The sequence below is a fragment of the Pangasianodon hypophthalmus genome, chromosome 29 (assembly GCF_027358585.1).
Source record: "Pangasianodon hypophthalmus isolate fPanHyp1 chromosome 29, fPanHyp1.pri, whole genome shotgun sequence".
Classification (NCBI taxonomy): domain Eukaryota; kingdom Metazoa; phylum Chordata; class Actinopteri; order Siluriformes; family Pangasiidae; genus Pangasianodon; species Pangasianodon hypophthalmus.
The window spans coordinates 5,221,611-5,249,007 of record NC_069738.1 but is presented as its reverse complement, the minus strand read 5'-3'; the positions used below and the strand labels follow the sequence as shown (position 1 = coordinate 5,249,007).

Genomic DNA, 27,397 nt, shown 5'->3' with positions numbered 1-27,397 from the left:
TATTGTGTATCAAGAAAAACATCTTTAACATCACGACAGCAGCATCATGATTTATACATATCGCCCACCTCCAGTTCAAACCATCTGCTGTTAAATTAACAAACAAAACACACACACACACATAACAAAAGTCTCATATTCATTGTCTATCTCTATCTTTGTATTGTTGCTTCTGCAACTGACTTTTGTGTGTGTGTGTGTGTGTGTGTGTGTGTGTGTGTGTGTGTCTAAAAGCACATGTAGGAGGACTGGGGCCGGAATCTGGACGTGAGTGTCCCTGAGGTTTGTGTTTGGATGTAGGCTCCCGTGATGTCAGAAGATGACGAACAGCATTCAGCGACGAGGGTTTCCGTGGCCATCGCCATGCCAACCGTTTCTACTGTGAACGCCTACACAGTGGAGGGTTCTACCCAGAGGACCCTGCTCTTTATCTCTCTTGTTCACGCACAGTGTGTGTGGGTGTAATGTAAGGTTTCGCTCTCGGTTGTTGATTTACAGTGAGGGCATTTATTTTAATAAAAGGCTTATTTATGCACACAAATACAAATATGGGGCTTCTGGAACATTGCACTGCACGTGTGTCCATGCTGCTAGGAAGATTGTTTAAAAATCCTTAGCATTGACAAGATGCTTTGGTATAAGAGGAATAAAACACTTTGAGATATGCTGTTTATAGGAAAATATCAACTTCAACTTCAGCATGGTAACAGTGACTCCACTTCATCACACCTGCGACTGTTGATTATTTTCTATTACAATGTTTTATTGCTCTTATACAATGATTAAAACAGTGCAAAATTTTATAAAATATGTCACGTTTATCACTTGTCAGTCAGTCATTTTCATCCATACCGCAAAACTACCAAAAAGTCATTTGGGCATTTTATTCTGTCATTATAGTCATTATAGTCTTCTTTGTAATCTTTGTTACTTCTATCTCATTTTGTAATAAAAACAAATTCCCACCTTGTTTCTCATTTATTGTGGGGAATTTTTGATATTTCCATCTCTTAGGGCTAAAACAGTGACAAAAATGATCCATGGCAAAAATGAGCTCTTTGTATGTCTGGGTTTAATTGGGATTGTGTGTGAAATAGTGAAGTGTCAGCAAATATGTGGAAAAGAAGTGCAAGGCTTTGTGGAAACTCAACACTGCTCATCACCCAGTGAATACCATCCCACAATGAAGCATGGTGGTGGTAACATCATGCTGTGAGTTATCCTTGGCCTCCTAGATGCTCCTTTGACTTGATTTTTGCTGGACATCTGGGTCTAGACAGAGTCACAGTTGTGTCATTTTCTTTCCATGACACCACATCACCCTTTTTATTTCTAATAGCCTTAATAATATATTCCCTATATTTTCGCTGTTTTTCTTGCTGTTTTTGCAATAATATAAATAGGTCTATAGATTATTAATGCGGGAAAAAAGTGTTTTGCAGAAATTTCCATTCAGGTTTTATTTCACTTCTTTTTAATTATTTGCCTTGAAAAAAGAAGGTCTTCAAATTGCCTTACTAATAATATTGCTTTATTATAGTCTCTGTATTCAAGATATACTTATCCAAGTGTCTGGATTATTTGTGAGAAAAAAAGACTTACACAGATTACTTCAATTCAATTCATGTTTTATTATAAAAAATCTTTAGCATAGACTTCTCTGTACTATTAACAATATATACACACACCACAACACCCTGCGGCTGGCAGCCATAAAAGGAAACATTTGTGCCAGAAAAAAAAAAAAAGGTTCATTTAAGGACGTTATGAATCATCAGGGTGCAAGGTAACGTAACGTTTCTCCAGTCAGTGTGAAACGAGTGCAACAGTTTATCTGAGTCCATCTGACACAAGGCAAGTCCTGAGCTTGTAATAATGACACATTGGTGTGGGCAGATTATGATTCACATTACAACACAATTCGGTCAGTGTATTCCAAGAAAATAAATTGAAATTTGTGTGCGTCTGTGTGTGCCTTTGGAATTGTGGTTTTTGCCTCATGCTGAATATATCTAGTGCTATCAGGGGAGGATTGTCAGCTAAACGATGTGGTTTAACATCTAAGACTCGGTTTGTTCACAGATAAGAAATCTCGTTATGCAGTGACGACACACACAAACACAGGTATCCGTTTTGCATAGAAATAGCCCCCTAATGACTGCATGCGTGTTTCAGATAGATGCTCACAATAAAGGGCTTTCTTATACAATATGTAAGGAATTAACACTTGGTGTGCTGTAATTGGAAACAATGACTGTTACTAACCTGAAGCTGATTCTTTTCCTATAACAGCATGTCCCAAAGAGGTTTATTCCTCTTATACTACAGCAATTTGCCAACTATTACAATTTTTCTTTTATTAATGAACATAGTGTTTCTGTTAATGGTTATATCTAATGTGGAGCGTCTGTGAGACATGTTATAGAAAATGAACACCTTCAGACCAATCAGATTTGAGAATTCAGAAGCACTGTGGTGTAAGACAGTTTTCATCCTTATGACATCTTTAAGACCCCACAAGAGTCTCTGAATTCGAACATTCACAGAGCATTCAAATCCAAATACAATAATCAATGATCGTAGTCCAATGTGGACGCAATATTCCTTCCTCTTCCCGGAGAAACATTTCAGTCTATTCAGTCCTCTTCCTTCCGAAAACTGCAGACATACTCCTGACGATGCCCCTGAAGCCGGCCGGGCCCTTTTTGAGCGCCCTCGCCTCACGGATCAGGTCGAGCAGTTCGTGGAACACCATGAGCACGCCGTGGTAGGCTTCAGCCGCAGAGATCTCGAAGAAGCCGCAGTCGGCTGAGAGCGCCAGGAGCCGTCCTTCCTCGCTGGACACGGCACGCCGGTGCTGCAGGTCTCGTTTATTCCCCACGATGATGAGCGGAGTGGAGCTGGAGAGTTTCTGCTGCGCTTGGCGGATGTGTTGGACCTGCTGTCGCACCACGTTGAAGCTCGCCCGATCGCAGATGCTGTAGACCAGGATGAAGCCATCGGACCACTGCAGCTGCCTTTCGCTGATGTGGCCCATCTCTTCAGCATTCTGGGAAACATGAGAAAGATTTTGAAATTAGATGCTGTGCCTTTAAGACTTGTGACATCACACTGTACTTCACTTTCAACCTCGGACTCTCAAAGGTTTCTACTGAACTCCAATTGATGTCTGAACCAAATTATTACCTTAATCCTCAGACATTTGTTTATTTTTGTCTTTTTTTTTTTTTTTATACCTTGGTTTAAGAGTCAATAAAAATGCCACCATTCTAAACTGATGTGGGGTTTTAGGTAACTCATCACGGGTCTTGTTTGAGAGCCATCAATCTGCTGTTTTTATTGAAAATATTAATATAGAACAAAAGTACTTCAGATACTGCTCATAGGAAAAGGGCATTTTGGCATTACACTCTCCAATAAAGCCCTTTTAGGGTGTTTTGGTTAGTTAAGGTTTGTTTTCTGTCTAAAATGATTCTACTCGTCACCTTTACTAATAGGGAAATACTCTGTCGTATGGGTCTACATTTAATCCTGGGAGAAATTAATTTTGTTATAAACCTGATCCTTGATTTGACCCGCCTTAGGCTCCTCGATCAAGCATTTATAACTGATTAATCTCTAATTCTGAGATGGAATGAACCATCTGCGTCTCAGAAGGGTGACACGGCATCCAAGGAGGCAAAGTTCAGTCTTTTGGCTTTTTAATCCAGTTAGCTAGAACCATATACACAAAACACACCACACAGAATGAGCTTTCTTACCTGTGGACAAAGTGAGTCCCAGATGTTGAAGCAGATATCCCGGCCGTCAATCTTATCATGATGACTGTATATGGATTCTGGAAGAAGGAAATACATTTCTTAGTGAATTAGATTGGGAAAATCTTGAACTTTATTATATCTATAGGAATTTCCAGAAGGATTACATGGTGTTTTATGCTACTTACCTATAGAGCCATATTCTCCAATAAATCTTCTAGTCAGGAAACGCACTATTAGTGCTGAGAAGAGGAAGAGAGGAACAAAATAACATTTAATGACCTGTGCAAAATGCATGTCATGAAATACTTATGCAAATGAATAATTAATAAATTCCATATTACAGACCAATAGGCTAATGTTATTACAGACTAATGTGAATCCCATATTGATAATTATGGGTTGTTATAAAGCACACAAACTCACCAGACTTCCCCACATTTTCAGCTCCAAGCAGTAAAATATTAGCCTCCACTTTGGGCTGATTTGTGTCCATCCTCTTGCTGCTGTAGCGGATACGAGGCTCTACCTGAACCACCATCTGTAAACTGAACCGAGCTCAAAGACAAACAAGCAACGTGTGAGACTTTCTGCGCTGAGAGCCGCTTTATATAAACTGAGTGGGGTGGATGGGCGTGGCCTCACACTCACGCTGACCAATCAGAACGCCGCGCGCGGGCTGGTAGATTTACATATTTATACTGGCGCAAAGACGATTCTTTTCAGCGATTCGAGTCATTTAACTCAGTGATTCAGCAGATAATCAGGGAAAATGATTTAATAGTGTGCAGTGTGGTGAAGGTCTGCATTATATGAGTGTTTTGTGATTAAGTTTGTCTGTAAAACAGTTAAATGCAGCTTAATTATAAGAAACATGCTCACATTTTCACACTGAATTATAAAGGTTTATTTCTCATGTGTGTCCCTTAAAAATCACAATGTTACTCTTACATACATTTCTACATCAATATACATCACACTGTTGGTTGTGGTAACAAATCAGACTTTGGAATTTTTATGTATTTTTTAAAAATAATTATACTTGATTATAGACATACGGTATATATGATGATATATATGATGTATACTGTATATGATGAATGCACACTCATATTGTAATTCTGTATTAAACACCTTTCATTCAGTCTTATTTTTTATTATTTTTTTCATCATTTTGTTCCTGTCTTTTCCCCAAAGCTTGGTGATTTCATCTGGACATTTTAAGTGCTGAAATATGATCCATTTGAGATAAAACAGAATATGAGGGAGAAGTTAATAAACATGAACATTTGCAAAATTAGATGAACAAATCTTTGAGACTCATGATGCAGTAGAGTCAATTTCCAAATCAAATGATTCAAGGAGGTCGACACAAGTACACACAAGTTACACAAAACTACATACAACTGACACACAACTGACACACAACTACACACAACTGACACGTAATTCTCCAAAAGCACTATGCTGTTATATAATGCGCATTATAATTTAACAAAGTATTCCACTATTTATTTCAAAATGGGGCTCTGATGCTCATTCAGAGCAGCCTGTAATGCATAAACCAACTACAATAGGCACTGAATAGAAAATGCACACAAATGAGATAGGGCCTTTAGCGACTCGTTAAAAGCATTGCCACTTTGGACTCACAGCTGCAAACAACTCAGGACAAGTTGGTACTTGAACACTGAGCCCCAGGTCTGAGCTGCACTCCCTCTGTAGCAGGTCTGATCAGGTTATAGAGACTAACTGCTTATTTGTGCAGAACAAATCACCTCTATTCTCTAATCTCTGAAGATGTAGAAGATTTTTAGAGATTTTGCACCCTCTGGTGGTTTGTGCAACTTGCTGGACTGTGGGATTCAGTTGCATACACACTTCATGACCCAAAAAAAAAAAAAAGACAAGGTCATAGAAAAAAAATGTGCTCCTGAAGCATACAAAGAAAATTAATACTTTGTTCTGCTGGAATGTAAGAACCACTGCTGCATTAGCTGCTCCGGATATGAAGTTCAAGGCAAGTTTTATTCTCTCTCTCGCTCACTTTCAGTTTCCAGAAAGTGTGCAATATGTTTGATGTAGATTCCTCTATTTATAGGTCACATCTAATACCAGTCTCTCTCTCTCTCGCTCTCTCACATATACACACACACACACACACACACACACACACACACACTGATTTTACTAATATAAAATGTATTGTAATATTTTGAAGTAACAGTGTATAATATATTTTCATGTCACAAACAGTTTTCCTAAATAGTTTATAGGCCAAATGATTCTGTACTTATAAATACTATGGAGTTTTCCATCCAAGTCTTTTATACACATTTTAAAAATGTGAATTTCAAAAATGAAAGAAAAAAAACACCTAAATATAGCAAAAAAAAAAAAGGAAAAAAAAGAAAACCATCATCATTATTCAATGATCTTCAGTAAGTGCTTAATCCTGGTCAGGGTCACAGCAGGGAGCCCATGAAAAAAACTAAAATAAATTGTACACTTGGCTGGATGTAGCTTGAATGTAGCATGTCTATATTTTGTTATCGTAGAAGTACCTCCTCACTAATCAGCTGTTTAGGACTCATTACTGATTTAGTGTCTGATCAAAATTTATTTCAGGAAATAAAACAAAAACACACACTAATGACACACTGCTCCCGCATGTGAAAAAAGAATAATTAAAATGTACAAAAAAGTGCAAAACATCAGCAAGAGTGATCAGATTTATTTCTTGTGGCTTCGAGCTCTCTCTCTCCGTTGCTCCGTTCTCTCTCCTCTGTAGGGGTCTGTTAGGAGTGACGGGTGTAAATCAGTACCGAACACACTGTGCAGTTGCTTAGACAAGAATCTCTGAAGATGTTCCACATGCAGCGCTTTCTAGTGGCACAGAGGGACCAAAAACAGAAATTTCACTTCATGAATTCATATGTCATTTATGAACATTCCCGTGTATAGATACAAACTTAGCATGTGCCGATATGACATTTTTATAACCTAATATTCTGCTAATCACTTATTTAAATTCTCTGAGGAGAAGCCACAGAGTTCCTTTAAGTTCATTAAAAAGAAGTTTAATAGTGTGCTCTCTTTATGAAGATTTATGATAATAATATTTCACCTATTTGATAGCACAGGTTGACAATCTAAGCGTTTGCACATTTAGCTTGTTTTTAATTCCGTCTTTTTTTCATAAATGATAAAATGGCTTTGCGTCTTATACTGAGATGAGAATCAAAGGCCAAACTGTATGAATTTACCTTTGAGGAATTGCGCAGTGTGTTGAGGACAAGCCACAGATCAGACACGAACTCTGCAGGCGTGCGATATGGAGGTGTGAGCTTCCTCAGCAGACGTCCTCGAACCAGAGTCACGTCAACATAGTGAGGAGATGACGACTGATGGAGAGAAAAACCCCATGACTGTGATTATACGGCGTGGTCCAAAAATCTGAGACCTTGTTAAAAAGCTGGGATTTTTTTTTTTTTTTTTTTTTTTTTTTTTTTTTCAAACCGAACGCTGTAGATGTTTGAAAATTTTCAAACAAAGAAATGAAATTTTCAATATTTTGAATATTCAAATATTCAGGATTCTGCACTATTTCTAGGGCCCCAAAGTGTTTTATCCCTCTTACACCACAGCAATTTGCCACCTTATAAATAAATTTGTTATTTATTAAAGAACGCCACATCATACCTGAAGTTAACAAAACAAACAAAAAAAAAATGCAGCTTATCATTTACACATTTGTTTATGTAAAGCGTCCAGCATACAATAACACAAAGAATACCATATTAGAATAAGAGCATTAATATATACCTATGATTTGTCCTGCAGCTGGAACCTCTATCAGAGCTGCTGTTGTAGAAAACTAATCAACACCTTCTGACCAATCAGAATCAAGAGTTTAACAGAGCCGTGCTATAAACAGGTGTAGATATTCTGAAGGCTAACAGTGAGTCTCATGAAGCGTCTAGAAGTTTCCCTATAAGCATAACATAATCCTCACACTGATGTAGTGTTATCTAGTGTTTGTTCTCTCTGAAAACAGGAAGTAGATACTTTGTGTGTGTGTGTGTGTGTGTGTGTGTGTGAGAATGCGTATGTGATCCTGTGGGACATCTTGGGCTTACCGTAGCTGACCTGTAGAGGGCTGAGCTGTGTTTACGGCAGCTGAGAGACACCAGAAGGTACTCGCATTTCTGTCATCAAGGATACAAAATCAAGGCAGAAAAATCAGAGCTTTAGCTAAGGCCGAGGTGTCGGCGTGCAGGTGAAGATGGAGTGTGACTCTTACCCTCTGCTCATACACACTGAGACACGGAGAAGCAGCAGGTTCTGCATCCACATCATGATCTCCAGTGTGAGAGAAATCTCGGCACAGCACACACTGCCACTGATCAGCCCTGCGGGAACAATCCTTAGAGTAACTGCAGTGTATTTTAGCAAGGAATCTTTCTTACTTACACTAACTGACCGCTTTATTAGGAACACCTGCACATTCATGCAATTATCCAATCAGCCAATCATGTGGCAGCAGCGCAATGCATAAAATCATGCAGAAAGAGCTTCAGGTAATGTTCACGTCAAACATCAGAATGAGGAGAAACTGTGACCTCAGTGACGTGGACCGTCTGAGTATTTCAGAAACTGCTGACTCTAGCGTTTATACAGAATGGTGCGAAAAACAAAAAACATCCAGTGAGCAGCAGTTCTGCGGGTGGAGATGCCTCGTTGATGAGAGAGGTCAGAAGAGAATGCTGAGACTGGTTTGTGCTGAAAGTAAGGCTACGGTAGCACAAATAACCACTCTTTACAACCGTGGTGAACAGAAAAGCATCTCAGAAAGCACAACACATCGAACCTTGAGGCGGATGAGCTACAACAGCAGAAGCCCACATCGGGTTCAACTCCTGTCAGACATGAAGAGGAATCCGATGCTATAGTGTAACAGTATAATCTAAAGAATAGCCTAGAAAATCGACTTAAGCGGGTGCATAGACAAAGTCTGAGGAAGAAGAATTTTCCCTGCATAAATATTGATATATTAAGTGTGCATGTGTGTGTGTGTGTGTGTGTGTGTGTGAGAGAGAGAGAGACCTACTTGGTTAAGGAGATCAGTGGTAAGTGACACCCTCTGTGGAAAGCCCGGCGACACACACAGCACTGGACGAGATTCCCCGAGATCCTGCAGGCAGCGCAGTGCCGCTTTTTGACCAACAGGGGGTGAGACAGACATCTGGGAACAAGAGGAAATTAGGTTAAATAGAAATTAGAATAGATTATGACCTTAATCTAGAATAGATTATGTTTGACAAGCTAGAACAAAATACAGATTACTTTTAGAGAGAGAGCGACGGAGACAGAGAGAGAGAGTGAGAGAGTGAGTGAGAGAGAGAGAGAGAGGCAGACAGACAACTAGACAGACATGATCAAGGTGCAAAAGAGGTAAAGTGAAACAGGTAGTGATAAAAGTGGACAGAGAAAAGGAGAGAAATAGAGAGACGGGCAGACAGTGATACACGTAGACAGAAATACACTAAAATAGGTAGCTAGCATGCTAGCTGTAAAATAAATAAGCATAAAATACAAATATTATTAAAAAAATTACTATAAAAAGATATTAAACTGTAATAAAATGAATGTAGATTATTATCTGATTCCCACCCACTTTCTCAGTTTCTATTTCACCAATCTTTGTGTGAGAGCTAACAGTTGTAAGCTAGCTAGCTAACAAACATGACTACTGGTTTTAACTACACAAAATAATAGCTACTTTTTTAAGGTAACTTGCTAACAAAAGAGTCTATGGTTTTAAATACTTAATGGTTGACCTACTTTTGACTAACAACCTTGACTACTACTTTACATCATATGCTAGTTAGTCTAATGTTAGCTAGATTGCTAGTTCATGGTTTAATTACATGGTTTAATATACACAGTATATTACTTACTTGGACTTTAGCTAGCGTGATGCTAGTTAAGTTAAATACCTACAGGAGAGGCCATATTTGCTAAGCTAACTATTTAGCTGGCAATGTTAGCACAGTCCTGTGTTTATGTAGCTATCTTAGCTAATGATAAATAACATTTTTCTTGTTACACATGTACACTTTGTTGGTTTGTATGTTTTTTCCTTTAAAGGTGGGAATGGCTGTATTGTGTCCAAATGTGGCTTTGGTAAATGGCTTGGTAATGGATTTAAATTTATTTATTTCCTCTGGATTTTAGGGAAGCATGTCTAACTCGTTGTTGTTGATTGTTTCAGAGGACACAGCAGACAGCTTACACTTTTGTTTCAGAGACAGGGACCATGCTGATTACCTGTCCATCCTCCTGGATCACGCCGAAGTGAAATCCATCACTATGTTCTCTCCGAACAACACGGAAAGCAGGAGGACAAAAAGACGGATAATCACGGATGGATAAACGGCAGAGTGAGACATGAGGCAGCCAGTCTCTGCAGGAAATGGTGTCAAATACATTTTTCGCTTCATAAATATGTACAAAGCAAACATGAATAAACACATTGTATCAAACACCAAACCACGGACCATAATCAGATGATCACTCACCTTCCCAGGGACTCCAGGACAACCAGATTTCCTGTATAACGAGTTATGAAAAATGTCACTGATTAAGTGTTTTCTTAGAAATCCACAGAGATGGATTTTTGTTCTATTTATTTATTATTTTACAATAAGGCGTTATCATGAATCGTAATAAGTGTTGCAGTAATGACGAAAGAAACAAAAAGCCTAGCTGGCTTCTTTATGGTATGCTTCTGTTTACATTTTTCTGGCCCTGAAATAAGCTCCGCCCCAAGCCAAAGCAGACCTATTCAGCCCTCTTCTTATCCTTACAAGATATAAGGAAAGACATACAGTGTGTCAGGCGTTGAGAGGTTTCAAATTTGTATAGTCCTAGAATCTGGATTTTTGAAGAGGGTTTTGCGACTTTTTCCTGTCTACATGCATAGAAAAAAATATATTAAAATACATTAATACAATAATCCTAATTTTGAAGACATCTTAAAAATGGCAGTATTGTGAGGCAATGGATCATGCTAGTTTCTTCAAGATCTTAAGATTCTATAGTGCAATTTCTGGCCCTGAAATTAGCTCCGCCTCCAGACAGACCACAGACACTCAGCTTTGCCCCTTTTCCTTAAAAGGAAACTTACAAGTAATAGTTTCAACAGAGAGTATGAGATCAGTTGGGGAAAATGTTAAGGCTTATCATTGCAGACACCAGATTTCTAAAAATAACAAACTGCTCCTTTAAAATAAGTGGCTTTACCATTCTTTTAAATATATTAAATATAGTTTTTATAAAGCACAACACACACATTGATATTGCCTGTGCTAAGTATGACTACACTGCTGGTTAACCCAATGTGGCTCAGTCTTTGAAATATAGTACACTATAAAGTGGGATAAAACCATTAGCTAAAGCCACATACTGTATAGCCCTATGTATGGTGTAGGGACTCATTTCGTATGCAGTCTTTAACCCACACATTTTCTGAAAATATCATGAACGCGTATTTCTTGATTTTAAACCCAAGCCAACGAGCTAATCCGAAGCATGCTAGATGAACAGTCACTGATTAGTATAGCATCCATGATTAAGTCATCTTATATCACACAGGGGTGTAATAATATACCAGAAGCAGAATGAACAGTGATTAAAATAAGATGTGAAAATGAAAAAAACAATAATCTAGCAATTTCCTCCAACAAATAATGAAACACTTGCAATGTCACTGCAATGTAATTGGGTTGTTTGGTCATCTTCATACGGTTTCAATTCTCATCTAAATGCAGACTAAAATGAGCATTTATTCTACATCACCTTTGTCATCTCTGATCTTTGTTACAGGTGTACCATTCTCATCCTCCTTCTCCTGCTGAGAGAAAAGCAGGACAGATATAACTGTATAGCATCCAGAGATCTGACACAGGGCTCATATTATTGCGATCTAAAAGATGGTGGTATAATGTTTTGCATTTTTTTTTCAAAAATCCATTCAAGCTCATCTCTATCTACCTCATCTTTAGTATGTATGATCACCACAGATGACAACTTCAACAGGTTTCCCTGGACTGACGACAAAAAATTAAAACTTTCAGCAAAACTCAAAAAAAAAAAAAAAAAAAAAAAACAACGACTGTTACAAAGCACTAACACTGGAGACTCCTTCCATAAATGTAAAAAAGACTCCATAGCAATGATTACACATGCTCTTTTAATCTTTTTATGTTGAGCATCTGCCATAAAAGTCCCTGTTTAAGTTGTGTATTAACGTATTAGAATGATATGTTAGTAAAAACCTTGTAGCCGAGCTACTGGCAGAGCAGACTAAGATCTTCTGACCAATCAGAATCAAGAAATCAACACTCCATTGTAATAGCTTTTGGAAGACTTTCTCTCATAACTTTATTGATTATTTTAAATAAGTTTAAAACGTTTCCAGGTTTGCCGTTCTTTATGTTCTGTTCTGGTCCAGGAAAACGTATTGAAATTGTTGTCTGTGTTACAAATGCAATAGAGATTAGATTAGTGGAGGTTTTAAAGAATGCACCTCATTGTGTTACCTTTAGAGGACAGCAGTGGCTGTTCAACAGATCTGTGATCTCTACAGCCTCAGGTTGCTCTTTAACCGAGACTCTTTGGGTCGACTTTTGTGCAGGCTCGATCTGCAAGCCATTCAACTGAACACTGTTACTTAGTGTGATGATGTCTGTTTTTTCTTTCTCACACTCAGGTGGACACTGCGGCGAATTCTCAGACACGGCAATGTTTAAAGCCTCTTCTAGAGATTTCACTTCCTGTAATGTGGTGTTGTCTTTATTTACACTCATTAGTACAGTGGACAGGTTTTGAGGAGTTGATGAGTTTGCTTCATTGGCTATCAGATCACTTCCTGATTGTGAAGGTTTCGAGTTCTCCACATGAAACCGTGCCATATTTGCAGAAATGGGGCTGATATTTTTCACAATCGTGTATAGATTGAGCAAGTCTGCTGATTTTTCTGACTCGTAAAACAAGTTTCCTTTGAGATTTAGCTGTTTAGATGTCTGAAGTCCTGACTGATCTGGATTCAAGTTCAGGGGTTGGACAGAGGGATCAGAAAGCTTCACTTCCTGTTTGTTTCCGTCGCTTCCACTAGGTGGTGCATTGAGACATGAGTCAACTCTTTGGATATAAGAGGTAACAGGTTCAGGAGAAGGATTGAGAGTCTGCACTGACTGATGCCCAACTAAGCCGCCATCTTTATGTAATCTTGTGGAAGGAATGTCGGATGCCACCTTTTCAAACGTAGGAATCACCTGCACTGGGGTTTCATCTGGCCACGTGGCACTAGAACCAGGTTCTGCTTGGCTTGTACCAGTTCCAGATGGTCCACATGGTGAGGTGTGAGCCATGATAACCTGCGATGGCACAACAAGTGACCCTTTATCTGAAAGTGAGATGGGTTTACGGGACGACTGCAGAAGCTGAGGACTGTCTCTACGCTGGTAAGGGTGATAAGACCATGACCGCTTTGATCCAGGCCAGTCAGAGTATTTGTTCTCTTGTGAAGATGACAATGAGAGACGAGCACGGATGGATGATTTTGGAGAAAAAGCCAGGCCTTTAGGATTGCCTTTACTACATTTCGTCGAGCCGATCTGCGGCAGAGCGACAGACGGAGTTGAATCCTGACCTGTAGTAGACGGAGGAGAGATTTTCTGGAAGTTTGGTGTGAGGGTTTGGTTGGGAACATTCCCAATTTCAGAGCAAGCGAATGGAACTTCTCTGGCCTCAATGCACCCTGGGAAAAAATGTAACCAACACATACAGGAAGTGCTATAAGCTCTAAAAAAAAAAAAACATAGCCCAATACAGTGAAGTGACGTTATGATTCAAGAATTCACCTAATTTACACTCTAACCATCCATGAAGTGAAAATATGTCATAAAATTTCACAAAGCCATGAGCAGACATAAACAAATTCTAAAAAAACGAAAATCTTTTCACATATTTTGAACTTTTTCCTTTCCACCAACCAGCAGACCATGTGATAGTAACACAGACGTAACAACAGGTATAAAGCAAATTCAAAGCATCCTGTGTCATGCAAATTGAATGCCTTTTATATAAATAGAGTGAATTTGCTCTTATTGTGTTAGACGGATTTATATATTTAATATACTGTGCATGCTTTTTATGTCTGTGCTTCTGTTTTGCATGTTTCAGTTAGTGTTTTGAATGATGTTCTTTTTTTTTTTTTTTTTTTTTTTGCATGTTTATAATATAATTTAAAAAATTTCAATATTTCAATTGTATATGTTGTTTTTAGGGTGACTCTGTAACATTCTGTCCAGGGACTACAGATGAAAGCCTTTGGCTAACTCTGGTGCATTTACAGTAATGTTTATTAATGTGCACTGTCCCTGTTAAATAAACCAATAAACCAATAAATAAAAAAGCTTTAAAACCACAAACAGGAAATATCTTTATAAGCTAAAACCAAGCAGCTTTTAACTCAAAGCCTTCATTCTACCAGAGTGTGAAATTGCAAAAATTGTAAGTAATTAGATTTTTTTTGTTCAACAGAACACAGAGGTCTTACCAAAGGCTTTGAGAACTTTCTTTACATTGAGCTCATTGCTGTGGAAGTACAGCTCCATCATGGTGGTCATGGGAAATGCTGTTTGCTCCAACAGGGACTGAAGCTGATGGTGAATCTGAGTGGAAGCATATTTATCACTCGTTTATCATTCAGGATCACATTACTAAATGATATCTTTGCCTGCTATAATTTTGTCTTGAAAAGGCATGAGCTGTGTTTTTTTTATCCACCTGTTTCTTGCAGGACAGAAGGACAGTGTGGTCCTGCGAGTCCAGAACTTTCTCTGTGAAGGTCAGCACATGGTCCTGCTTCCCCTTCAGTCTCTGGAGGATCGTCCTTCTCTCTTCGATCTTCTCTTTCTCGCTCCTGCACACGTCCTGCATCAAAGCCAAAATGACTTGAAACTGAGTTTAAGATTATTTTAAAAAAATCACAAGGAACCTATTGGTGTAAACCTCAGCATCTGGATCTCATCACATCTGGATACTTTTATACCTGGATCCTGTGTTGTGTGTGAATAACTGTGCCTGAGAATACAAACAGTTATTAAAAGGTACCTGAGACAGCAAATGATCCAGAAGGCATGCTGGAATGCGAATCTGCATTATGATTAAAAGTGTGTGTGTGTGTGTGTGTGTGTGTTATACCTCTATCTCTTTGAGGAGTTTGCTTGCTTTCTTGAGTACCATGTTGCAGAGTCTGCCTACAGTATTCTTCACGTCCAGACGCAATCGAGCTTGCAGCTCCTCCAGGTCAGACAGTCTGAGAGAGACGAGAAGGAAAAGACTTTATTACTTCTGTTTGCGGGAATTCTCAGGATGCTGAAACACGCAAACTGCATGTGTGCTTATACGCCGGAAAACGTGACATATTGAGAGAGATATTGTCCCCGATATGCTACAGAACACAGACATCTCATAAAGCATCACCTCCAGATGTGGCACATCACTTTCAATCTGCTATGAAACCTTTAAATAGTCATCTCATTTTTAAGGAGGTGAAAATGTATAGTATACATTTTTATCTAGTAATTATTTAAATTTCCTAATATTACTAATAGGCTTGTTTTTTTGGTATAAGGTTGAATTTTTGCCATCCACATCAGCTTATGTGCTGTTAACACGCCACGCTTTGTAAGAAATAAAACACCTCACAGGGGTGTGCTGTTATAGGAAAATAATCAACACTGCGGTAGTGTGATGCGACCTGACGCAAAGCAGAGTTCCTATTACCACCCCAAAGTTGATTATTTTTCCATAACAGCATGTCCTGAAGTGTTTTATTCCTTTTCCACCACAGCAATTTACATTTTTTAGTTATGAAAGAATGATGTCACACTTTTTATCCGTTTATAATTACATTTAATGTTGTAGAACTTTCAGGAAACAAGTTCTCACTTACGTTACAGCAGCTATAAAAAGCCGTTCCATCACCAGCCTGTCTTTTTTTTTTCTCTCTTGAAGTTAATAAGGTGAAAAAAACGGACAAACTTCAAGGCCCTCCATCTTGAAGACTTTTCAGTGTCGTTTAACTTTAAGTTACAGCTTTACCTTCCAAAAATGTTAAATAAACCTCTCCTTAGAGAAAACTTCACCACATCAGCAATTACACACGTATTTTAATCTGTTCATGTGGACCGTCCCTGTGTACGTTGTTACCATAGAAACGATAGCGCATTAGAATGAGCGCATTAATATAAGCCTGTGAGCTGCTGTTAGAGAAAATTATTTAATAGTGCTGTGGTTTAAAATAAAAATGCAGTTAACAGAAATGAAGATTTTCATAGCCACTGACCTTCCCTGCAGGTTATTTAGACTCTTCTGGACACTCGGGCTTTTCTGCTGCACCTTCTGGACCATCTGGCGGATTTGCTTCCTCTGCTTATCCACCTCCTCGTGACTCAGCTGCAGTCTGAAGGAGACAAAGTCAAGTTTAGCAGCAAACTTGAAATCCTATCTGGAATGCACTTTACCAGGCACACCTACAGACTGATGACAAACACTACAATAAATCGTACAGTGTCCTTCCTGACATCCTCAAAATGTCTACCTGCTATTATAGAGATGTTTACAGTCTGTCTGTTCTGTTAAAAACATGTATGGGACCTGTAACTTTCATAAAGTTACCTTAAAATTCAGAGTAATGCTATCCAACATCTCTAACAGTAATGGATAATCATCATCCATCAATATATATATATATATATATATATATATATATATATATATATATATATATATATTAATAATAATAATAATATACACCCTACACAAGCACAATGAGAAAAATAAACCACTATACGTATGCAATAAAAGGTTCCTACAGGTGATTAGGATGAAGCGGTGGACATTTTCTGCAGGTCAGTTGGTCACACGTCAGGCAGAAACTGCTGAGCACTTCCTGCTTATGGATCAGACACATGACCGGCCTCGGACACTCTATAGACAAACACACACACAGTAACATTTATTATAACGCATTACACCACTGCGCTTTCGAATTCTTGATTCTGATTGGTTGGAAGCTGTCGATTCATTTTCTATAACAGCAGCCCAAAGGTTTATATTAATGCGCTCGTATTCGCCTTGTATGGTGGATACACGCATAATCTAAGCTTGATAAATATACAGATTTCAAAAGCATATCATTATTTAAACAAAAACATATAATCATATAACCATTGATATGGTGAAGTATTCTGTAAGGAGACGTTTATTTAGGATTTATGGAGGGCGTCGCCGGGGTCAGCAGTTTCTAATGGTCAGAAGTAAAGTTATATGATTTCAGACATAAGACAGAACATAACAAGCTGCGTGTTTTTTCTTATTAACTTCAAGAGAGTGTAAAACAGAGTCTGGTGAGAGCATGACCATTTACAGCTGCTATAACGCAAGTGATTACAGGAACTAACGTTTCACAGACGTTCCACAATCATAAATGTAGCTTTAATTAGATAATAATTATGATGTGTCATTCTTTAATAACAAAAACTATATAACTGTTGGAAAATTGCTGTGGTGTAAGAGAAATAAAACACATTAGGACATGCTGTTATGGGAAAATAATCAACTTCAGGGTGGAAACGGTAAATCCGCTTCGCACAACCCCATCACTGATTATTTTTCCTTAAAAGGAAAACTTTTTTTCCTTACATATCTATATTAAATGTGTATAAATGTTTCTTAAACAATCTTAAAGATATCTCAAAGATAATACACTGAACTCCATAGAGAATAATACAAGTGAAAACATGAACAGTATCAGCATGTGTGAGTGTGTTATGATGGAGTGTGTGAGCTGACCTGGAGTACGGACATAATGCCCACGTGTGTCTTCAGCTCTCTTATGAGCTGCCACACACATGGCACACAAATTCTCCTGACACTCAACACACCAACCGGATATGGATGGGTCATCACAGCTACTGCACTGTGAGAGAGAGACAGAGAGAGAGAGAGAGAGAAAATGTGAGTGAGACAGACAGAGAATGAGAAAGACAGAGTGAGAGAGACAGTGTGTGAGTGAGAAAGACAGAGAGTGAGAAAGATAGAGAATGAGAGAGAGAGTGAGAGTGTGTGAGTGAGAAAGACAGAGAGTGACAGAGAGTGAGAGAGAGAAAGACAGAGAGAGAGAGAAAATGTGAGTAAGAAAGACAGTGAGAGAGAGAGAGACTGATGGCAAACAGAACTTATTTATGGGTCTCACAGCAATGGGGGTGAATACTTATGCAAAGCTCACACTCACCTTATTACTTTCACAGAGATTTACGTGGTGTTTAGCCAACACAAGGTTACTAATGACCTCATTTGGTTCATATTTCTCCTGACAAACAGGACATTCTGCAAAAGCATGAACAGATATTTTAAAAGATGCGTATAGTTTAACGCACAGTTGCATGGTGTAAGAACATGTGCATGATTACTGAGCCTGTAATGAGAAATGCAGCACGTGTACACCATATACATTCATCTTTAATCCAGCAATCAGATCAGTGACGTACCTGCGATTTTCTCTGACGCAGCGAAGCAGCGGATGCACAGAGTGTGCAGGCAGGGTAACAGCTGGAGACCTGTTTCAGGACTAACCATCGAACTGCACGAAGCGCAGCAGGAGAAATCCTGTGAGTCCATCTGATGAGGAGAAATTGCTTCATTCATCCCTCTATCTGCTCTGCAAAGCACATAACAAGTGGGGCCTCATTCTTCAGGGTGGATTGTGGTTTCTTGGTAACATGACATGCATGAGGTGCATCTATTTTGTCTTCTTAACTTTGAGAAAGAGAAAATAGAGAAGCTGTTGAGGGAAGGACTGTTTATAGCTGCTAAAACGTAAATGATAACAGGAATGAACTTTTCTTGTGGACGTTCCGCAAAAATCAAATGTAACTATAAATGGATAGAAAGTACGACATGCTGTTTGTGAATAAAATAAAATTTGTCACAAATGACTGTGGTGTAAGAAAAGAATAAAAGTATTTCTGCATCATGCCCAGTGTTCCCAAGATAAGCTTCAGCTCCACCATGACCAGGTGGATTTACTGAAGATGAATGAATGAATGAATGAACGAATGAACGAATGGATGAATGGATGAATGAACGAATGAATGGATGGATGAATGAACAAATGAATGAATGAACATTCTGACTTTATCCTTTCCATGTATAAAATGCTGTGATGTAAGAAAACATCTCCATAACTAAAGACATACTGTATGTTTAACTGAAAAGATCATAAATAACACTTTCTGCTCAACTGTAGCAAATCTAGGATCTTTTACTGGTGAATGAACTTGTACAGATAACAGACTAATTATTATTTTTTTTAAACAAAACTCTCATGCAACTCTGCATGTGGGATGAAAATAAAACCATAATGAGCTGAAGATGAAGAATGTGGCTACACAAATCCTTCTCTGCCAGGAATCACTACTCACTGACATGCATTAGTCTGCATTAGTGCATTTAACTAGATAACTAACTCATCCTGGTTTGGGGTTTCATTCGAAAAAATGCTATTTTCCGACATGCATGTTAGATGGAAAGTTAATATGACGTAACAATGAGAAATCTGGGATTTTTTCCCACTTTTTTCTTTGGAATAATATTAAGAAACTTACAGATGTCAGACTCAGGCAATAAGACCCCAGTAAAGCATGGCATTGGGCAGTTTACCTCGACAGCCAATCACAGGCCTTGTTAAGCCCCACGTGATCCACGTGGAAGGGGGGGGGGGGGTGGGGAGAGAAATAGTTCTTCTTCTTCTAAGATTTATTGGCTGTTGGCCAACCAGCTGTGGTGCATTACCGCCACCAACTGGATAGGAGTGTGGTATAAATCCTGTTACACAAGTCTGTTCCATCCATCAATCCATCCATTTTCTGTACTGCTTATCCTACTCCAGAGCCTGGAGCCTATCCCAGAGGACTCGGGGCCCAAGGCAGGGGACACCCTGTGGACACCCTGGACAATCTGGAAATGCTCTTTTGCTGTTGTAAGAATGAAATGTTTATCTCATGGTGAAGTCAATCTCAAGTATAAAAGACAGAAAAATTTGTTGGAAAATCATTTCTTTATTATTCATTCATCATCATCATTCATTCCTCTTCATCTTTACTCTGGGTTCTCTGGTTTCCTCCCACCTCCCAAAAACATGTCACTAAGTGGAATGCTGACTCTAAAGGTGTGAATGTCTGTGTGAATGTGTGTGTGAATGTGTGTGTCCTTGGTGCCCTGCGATGGACCAGAGATCCATCCAGTGTGAATTCTCCTGCCTCATGCCCAGTGTTGCAGGGAAGGACTCCGGATCCACCGCGACCATGAGCAGGATAAAGATCTTACTGAAGATGAATAAATAAATAGGCATAAATCCTTCTTTAAATAGCTATTTGATTAACTGCAGAATTTTTTTACAAATAATTATCTGTAATATTTATTTATACAATAATACTTGTATAAAATAAGAAAACTAGATTTTACAATTAATCTACAAATGAAATACAGAAAATTTCCAAATGAAATGTGGATGTATTCTATGACGCTAATAAAAATCGAAACCTAAAGCAAAATTGGCAGAAAAAAAGAGTTTGAAAAGCTCCTAATGTGTGTGATTTTGGTGTGTAAAGATAAATTACATCTGAATGTTATTTCTTTGGTGAATTGAGAACTGAACAAAAGTGAAAACTTTGCTCATAAAGAATGAATCAAAACTTTTCTTTGTAAAAAAAAAGTTTATTTATGAATGAAACCAAGTGCTTGAAGAGGGAAATTAAATAATTTCTTTAATCCAAAGTCATCAGCAACACACATTTGATCCACATTGACAGAAATTTTTGAGGTGAATCTATGATCTATAATTACACCTTGACTTTAGGTCAAATTACAAAAATAAGTAATAAAAAAAAAAAAAAAACTTGTGTGCAATTAGTAAACTTATATCATTTGAATAAACTAATCAACAGAATCGACAGAACTGGGCTTTGAAACATCTTAAAATACTGCGTTATGAGTATTCTGTCATATTGACAAAAAATAACACCTTGTTCCGATTTAACAAGTTCACGCTACATATTTTTCACTTGTGTTTTTTTTTTTTTTTTTACCACAGCTAAGCTACATAAACTATCAGTTTACTGTTAACGTAACACTGTCAATTTTTTAGGTAATCATCAGTAAACAATGCTTGTGATCTAGTTGCTAGCTTAGATGTTATATACTATGAAGTATTACATAAATTAAGGAGCCAAATATACATGAGATAATAATAATATTAGACTGAGAGGTTATTATTATTGCAATAGCTAAGCATTGTGTTTTCATCCTAGCTAGCTGGCGACAGGTTTCTCAGAGGTGCAAGAGGAGCCGCGTTTTAAACGCGACACAGCCTTTACATTTTGTAAAACACACAGTGAAGGGATGTACACTCACTGGCCACTTTATTAGGAACACCTATAAACCTGCTCATTATGCATTTACTGAAACTTTTTCCAGTTTCAGTTCGAGTGATCCTGTGCCCACTGTAGCCTCGGATTCTTGTTCTTGTCTGACACGAGTGGAACCTGATGTGGTCTTCTGCTGTTGTAGCTCATCCGCCTCAATGTTCAATGTGTTGGAGGTGCTTTTCTGTGCACCACGGTTGTAAAGAGTGCTTATTTGAGTTACTGTAGCCTTCCTGTCAGCTCGAACCAGTCTGGTCATTCTGCTCTGACCTCTCTCATCAACGAGGTGTTTCCTCCGGGAGAACTGCCGCTCACTGGAGGTGAACGTTAAGCTGTGTATCTGCATGATTTTATGCGCTGCTGATTAGATAATTGCACTGAGCAGGTGGACAGGTGGCCCTAATAAAGTATGCAGTAAGTGTATGTAGTAAATATTTCTCCATGGGGACTGAGTAAGTTATAGTACAGGAAGTATTGTAAGTTAATCAATTGGTATAGATAGACATTATTAACTAATCAATAAATTCACTGCTGAGCTGCAGCTGAAAACCTTCCAGATGTTCCTTCAGTCTCTGTGTCACGTCTCCACCCACCAACGTGGCTCTGACATTTGTCTGCTGCTCATTTTGATTATCTCTCAGTCCACTATGACTCAACTCCATGTCGTCACTCTGAATGTTTAGCCCGTCTCCTGGTTCGCTAACCACATGCTGGAAGGTTTCTTCTGCCACCAGTATCGACTGGGTTTTCTGAATCGAGCCTTCTACACCACTCCCGCTCTTCTCTTTGGTTGAAGATGACATAGGAACCAGAAACACATGACACATCCCACCTCCTCCGTCCTCGCTCTGGGAAACGCTAATGTCCGTGGTTGATGCATCCGGATGGAGAAGGCCCAGATCGGGTTGCAGGAGGTGGAGCTGTTGTAGCTGAGGTGAAGAAGTGACTTCCTGGAACGTTGCTGTGGATTGTGTAGGTCCAGAAAGTGCATGCATCTGCAGGAGCATTTCAGGCTCAGAGTGAAGAAGGGTAAGCTGGTCAGGACTGATGGTCTGACGCACGGGAGGTTTCGATTGGCCCTTTGATTCATCCGTGTTCCGCATTGTATCTCTGAACACGTTGTTCCTTCCTCTTCCTCTTCTGCTTTGGAGCGCTGTGCTTCTGTGAGATCCCACTTGATCCCTGCCTTCTTTGGTTTCCTCGTCCTCTCTTCCTCGTCCACAATAAAAACAGCACCCTTCCTCGTCTTCCACGCCATCCCTCAGCTTAGCAGCTCGTTCCTTCCTCCAACTTTCGTCTGTAAGAAGCTCCATTTCTTCACCTGTGCCCTCCATCTCATTCTCTTCCATCCCTTCCAGACCCCTGTCCTGTCCTGATCTGGCCAGCTTCCCAGTCTGACGACCATGACTCGACCTACCTTGGCTTTCGTGACTCTCCTTCCTTCGATCTTGGATTTGAGATAAAGTCTGCTTGAGTCTGCTCTCTTGGAGGCGCAGCAGGGTGAGTCGGAGACGGTTTTCCCGGCGACGGGCAGCCCTGAGCAAACGCAGCGCCTTTTCCAGATTGTCCGTGGCTTTCTCGTAGCGTTTCCGCCACTCCAGCGGGCAGAGCTGAGCGTAGCTGTGCTCTTTGGCAAGGTAAAAGCCGGGAGGTGGAGGGAGGCGCCTCATGTAGCGGGATGGAGAAGGTGGAGTAGAGGGGATTTCTGTGGGTTGATCAGGTGCAGCTTCTTGTAAGGGTAAAGATAATGGAGGAGTCTTTTCATTTTTATGTTCTTCTTTGGCTATCTTGATGGTCTCAGCTTCTTCATCTCCCACAATGTGTACCAGAGCCACTTTAATCTGGGCCTCCTTACTGTCTGAGCTCTCTTTACCAGTTCTGGTTGTGGTGCTGAAGAGAAATTCATATCAAACAATCATGTTCAGACAAAGCAATTCTGTTAGAGATAATGTTTCTTATATATACAGTATATATCAGCAACAGGAACTAACTTATAGAACTGATCCATTGCTACACATACACACAGTCATATGTAAAGATTTCCATTAAATATTAGCAGCTCAACAGGTGATCAACGAGCTGATGCGGGACAAATACATGTAAAAAGCCAATGATTGAATATAATAATGATTCATTGAGATGTTTCACTGAGATATGATGCAACATGATTCAATATTGTGCAAACATTTCGATTCATACGTAAAAAATATTTTGGGTTGTGGGAGAACACGCCTCCTTCACTGAGACTGACAGGCACAGAGGCCACACCTCCTTCACTGAGGCTGACACAGAGGCCACACCTCCTTCACTAAGGCTGACACAGAGGCCACACCTCCTTCACTGGGGATGACACAGAGGCCACACCTCCTTCACTGAGACTGACAGGCACAGAGGCCACACCTCCTTCACTGGGGCTGACACAGAGGCCACACCTCCTTCGCTGGGGCTGACACAGATGCCATGCCTCCTTCACTGGGGCTGACACAGAGGCCACACCTCCTTCACTGGGGCTGACACAGAGGCCATGCCTCCTTCACTGGGGCTGACACAGATGCCATGCCTCCTTCACTGGGGCTGACACAGAGGCCACACCTCCTTCGCTGGGGCTGACACAGAGGCCATGCCTCCTTCACTGAGGCTGACACAGAGGCCACGCCTTGTGCTAAACAGTTTATGTGTGTGTGCGGTAGGTGAGACATACCTCAACTGTCTGTCCTCATTCTGTGTTTTGCCTCTTCCTCTAGAGGATTTGCCTTTTTGCCCAGAAGGGATTTCAACCAGCATGGGCACGGCATCATCTTTCAGTCTGCGATATCCACTGTAAGGAAAAAAAGTCAGATAAAACAATATCAACACCTTCATGCTGAGTATTTTGAATTCATAAGTTCAGCTGCAATAACCTTTTCAGGAGCCTCATGTGCGTTTCTTCAAGAGGAACTTGGATGGAATTTAGTTCCTGATCACCTTTTCGATCTTGCTCTGGCAAAGCTACTGCACATCACTGATCAGTCAAACTGACTAGAATGACTAGCGCTCCTACATGATACTCTTATTAGCACATCACTCAAAACCAACCAGCATTTATAAAGCAACATTAATGTTAACATCATATTTGAGAAACAAAGCAGCACAGTCTCATCCTCCTCACTGATTGATGTAAATTTATCATGCAGTGAAATGATGTGGTTTGTGTCTCTTGTTATTTTCCGTAGTGGCAACAGTCCGAGTTGCTGAGTGTGATGGAAACACTGCACAGGAACTGGGTGGTTCTAGTTCAGGAGATGACCTACCTAAAACTAAACGAGACCTTTGGAACTTTGGAGAAGATGTGTCCTATTTATGATGTTCACTTTTAGATGAAAATCAACCGCATGGAAATGACTCGCTCACTCTCACACTCCCCTTTCCCCTTTCTCCTCTCTCTCTCTCACTCACTGAGCAAACTGATCCTCGCATGAATATTTGGCACCTTTTTATTTCAGCTATTAAAAGCAAAACAACCATCATGTTTGAAAGGTGTAAACATCTACAAATAATTCATTCAGCCTCTTCAGAATTAAACCTAAATCCCAGAACTCAGCTCTGTTTCTGGTTTGGATTCTGCTTCACTTGTAAGCGATGTTTGATCAAACTTTCTGCTAACTAAATGAATGTAAATGTGAATGTACTCAACTGCTACAAGACCTTGTGTCAGTGAAATGGCAGCTGAAATACACACCTGACCCCAGAGAGTTCGAAGCTGTCAGGGGTGAAATGTTTGGAGCAAAAATAGATGTAGTCGCTCTGAGGCTCCCAAAGCCCTTTTCCTCCAGGACCTTTGCGCCGAGCATTGACAATCCAGGTAGTACGGCGAGGGTTTCCCTTCTTTGGCAACCTAAACATCATCAAAAACAAACGAAAAGAAAAAAAAATATTGTTGAAACACATTGGATTATGAATCACCTGTTCAACTTTAAAGGGAAACTGCACCCTGAAGCACATTAAATATGTTTATATTGAAATATTTTCGATGTGTTCAGTGATTCTGGTGCTTATATGCTGGCTGGTGCTGTATTTTTGTTATTTCTGTGAGAAGTTAGCAGTTATGTGCTGCTCTGATGTCACATGGAGACGTTCGTATTGCTAACTCAGGCACAGTGGTGTTTAAAAGGAGAAATCTTTTTTTAACTCATCATCTCAAACAAGGGATAATGGTCAGTTTTTGCTATTAGCTCCTAAACACTCACCATTTCCAGTGATGTTTAATGTCATATTAATGAGAAATCCAAAGCAGAAGTAGTGGAGGCGTTGGTGAAAATGCTGGACTCAAAGTCCCAGAATGCAGTGCACTTGTATGATGAAGTTGTGATGAATTATGGCTCGGTTAGTTGGCGATCTACGAGATGATGAGCACGATGCAACTGACGGTGGTATTAGCATGAAAGTTAAAGCTTTGGAAGCTGATCTGTTTGAGCAGCGCGTGAGAGAGCTGGACAGACTGAAGGACTAAAGCGCCGCTGCATCGCTGTCTTTAGGTGGAGATGAAGCGAGGGCTAAATACCTCTATAAACTCTATAACCAAACTGAAAATAGACCAACATTTCGATGAAAGAAGATTCTATAAACTCGATTCACATGATCACACTTTAATTACAAAAGATCAATATGCACTGGAGTTTTCAGGCTGGGTTTTTTCCTTACAAGAACTAGCACGAATTCCATATCGATTCAGAAATATTGTATAAGTAAAGTAATGGCTCTCACTCACCTGTGAAAGGTGACTCCAGCTAACCGAGCCTCTTTGTTGTCACGTGACTTGCAGCCAGTGGCAGAGCAATGTCTGGGCATCTAGAGAGAACACACTATGACTAAATCTAGTTTAACAGAACAAATACTGAATACTGACACTTTTAGTCACAGTTAAGACACAACAGACAGATATATCAAAATAAATTATAAACATTCATTCATTTGGTATATTCTTTTACACCATGACTGGTATGCTTGTGCTATGGGTGTAATAATCTGCTGATGTAGATCAATGCATCAATGCAGTTTTTTTTTTTCAAAGGAATGAAATGAATTGATGCAACCATCATAAATCAACTATTCTTGATTGCAGTTGATTATAAATCGATTATTATTGGAAAAGGACAAAAACGATTCATATTTTTTTCAACCGATATATAAATTATTTAATAGGTTAACAAGATGATTTGCCTGTAACTGATAGTTTTAAAATAGTCCTTTATGAATTGTGAGTGGTAGGCCACGTATCGATCTGAGGCTACCAAATCATATCATATCGTAGCAGATTCAGTAGTATCGTCAAATATCGAATCGTTTCCCTAAGAATCGAAATTGTGTAGTACCATATGGAAGCCTCATAAATATATTTTGATATGATATTTTAAAATATCGTTTTTAAAATCTCTGGCACATGATTGTGTGTGTGTGTGTTTTAAAATTGGCATAATACCTGATATTTGGCACTTCGCCCTTAAATATCAACTAATTTTTTTTTTTATCTCTACGCATGCGTAGTAACACATGTTGCGCACTACTTGCGCAATTCTTGCGCATTGTTGATGCTCAACAAGGCAGTGTGTAATATTTTCCTCCACGTTTTCCACCAGTTTTTAATCGGTCCCTGGTGTAGGGTGGTAATATGTATTTGCTCATTTCCATGTCACAATGTTTGATACGATCTGTAGCTCTAAATGCTTTCCAAAATAGCTGTGATTATTTTGAAACATAGTGTCATTCGCTGTATATAATCGTGCTAGCTACGCTGCACCAGTGTTGTGCATCTCTGTACACACTTTCATTTTTTCTACTTTCATTTTTTTCTTTGCTTTAATGTCCCGTTACTGCAATATGAGTCTGTGAACCGCAACTGAAATATAAGACTCGCCATTTTGTCTGTAGAAACATATAAAGACTTACCTTTCGACCTCACGAAGATGGCTGTCTTCTTCTTCCTAATACAACCCCTATGCACGCCAGCCAATCACAGAACGAGCTGGGTGTGACGTCACGGGCTGTGTCGCTTTCCCACGCCCCCTGTAGTTATTCGGATTTGTACAACTGTTGAGTTCTGGA

At 39.4% G+C, this 27,397-nt stretch overlaps 3 protein-coding genes across 5 annotated transcripts; all 3 read right to left on the bottom strand.

Annotated features, from left to right (window-relative positions):
* Positions 1–1,611: 1,611 nt before the first annotated feature.
* Positions 1,612–4,326, bottom strand: zgc:64022. Its single transcript, XM_026942113.3, has 4 exons — positions 4,185–4,326; positions 3,947–4,000; positions 3,762–3,838; positions 1,612–3,049 (listed from the first exon to the last, which is right to left on the bottom strand). The coding sequence occupies exons 1-4, from the start codon at positions 4,297–4,299 to the stop codon at positions 2,633–2,635; spliced, it is 663 nt and encodes a 220-aa protein (XP_026797914.1). The 5' UTR covers positions 4,300–4,326; the 3' UTR covers positions 1,612–2,632.
* A 3,608-nt stretch (positions 4,327–7,934) lies between these two features.
* On the bottom strand, positions 7,935–19,614 carry LOC113543751 (transcription intermediary factor 1-beta). Of its 3 annotated transcripts, none has more exons than XM_053231215.1 (16): positions 19,499–19,614; positions 18,383–18,552; positions 18,127–18,221; positions 17,685–17,811; positions 16,706–16,820; positions 16,177–16,293; positions 15,030–15,144; positions 14,613–14,759; positions 14,383–14,497; positions 12,362–13,581; positions 11,619–11,673; positions 10,340–10,370; positions 10,089–10,224; positions 8,869–9,003; positions 8,062–8,170; positions 7,935–7,966 (listed from the first exon to the last, which is right to left on the bottom strand). In XM_053231215.1, the coding sequence occupies exons 2-15, from the start codon at positions 18,537–18,539 to the stop codon at positions 8,165–8,167; spliced, it is 2,571 nt and encodes an 856-aa protein (XP_053087190.1). In that variant the 5' UTR covers positions 18,540–18,552; positions 19,499–19,614; the 3' UTR covers positions 7,935–7,966; positions 8,062–8,164. The 3 variants fall into 3 exon arrangements, with proteins under 3 accessions (XP_053087190.1, XP_053087189.1, XP_053087191.1); XM_053231214.1 differs by having other exon boundaries at positions 18,383–18,650; positions 19,499–19,595; XM_053231216.1 differs by having other exon boundaries at positions 11,619–11,670; positions 18,383–18,650; positions 19,499–19,595.
* Positions 19,615–20,638: 1,024 nt separating this feature from the next.
* On the bottom strand, positions 20,639–27,300 carry thap7 (THAP domain containing 7). Its single transcript, XM_026942365.3, has 5 exons — positions 27,242–27,300; positions 26,064–26,143; positions 25,035–25,190; positions 24,018–24,134; positions 20,639–23,206 (listed from the first exon to the last, which is right to left on the bottom strand). The coding sequence occupies exons 2-5, from the start codon at positions 26,141–26,143 to the stop codon at positions 21,829–21,831; spliced, it is 1,731 nt and encodes a 576-aa protein (XP_026798166.3). The 5' UTR covers positions 27,242–27,300; the 3' UTR covers positions 20,639–21,828.
* Between the last annotated feature and the right edge of the window lie 97 nt (positions 27,301–27,397).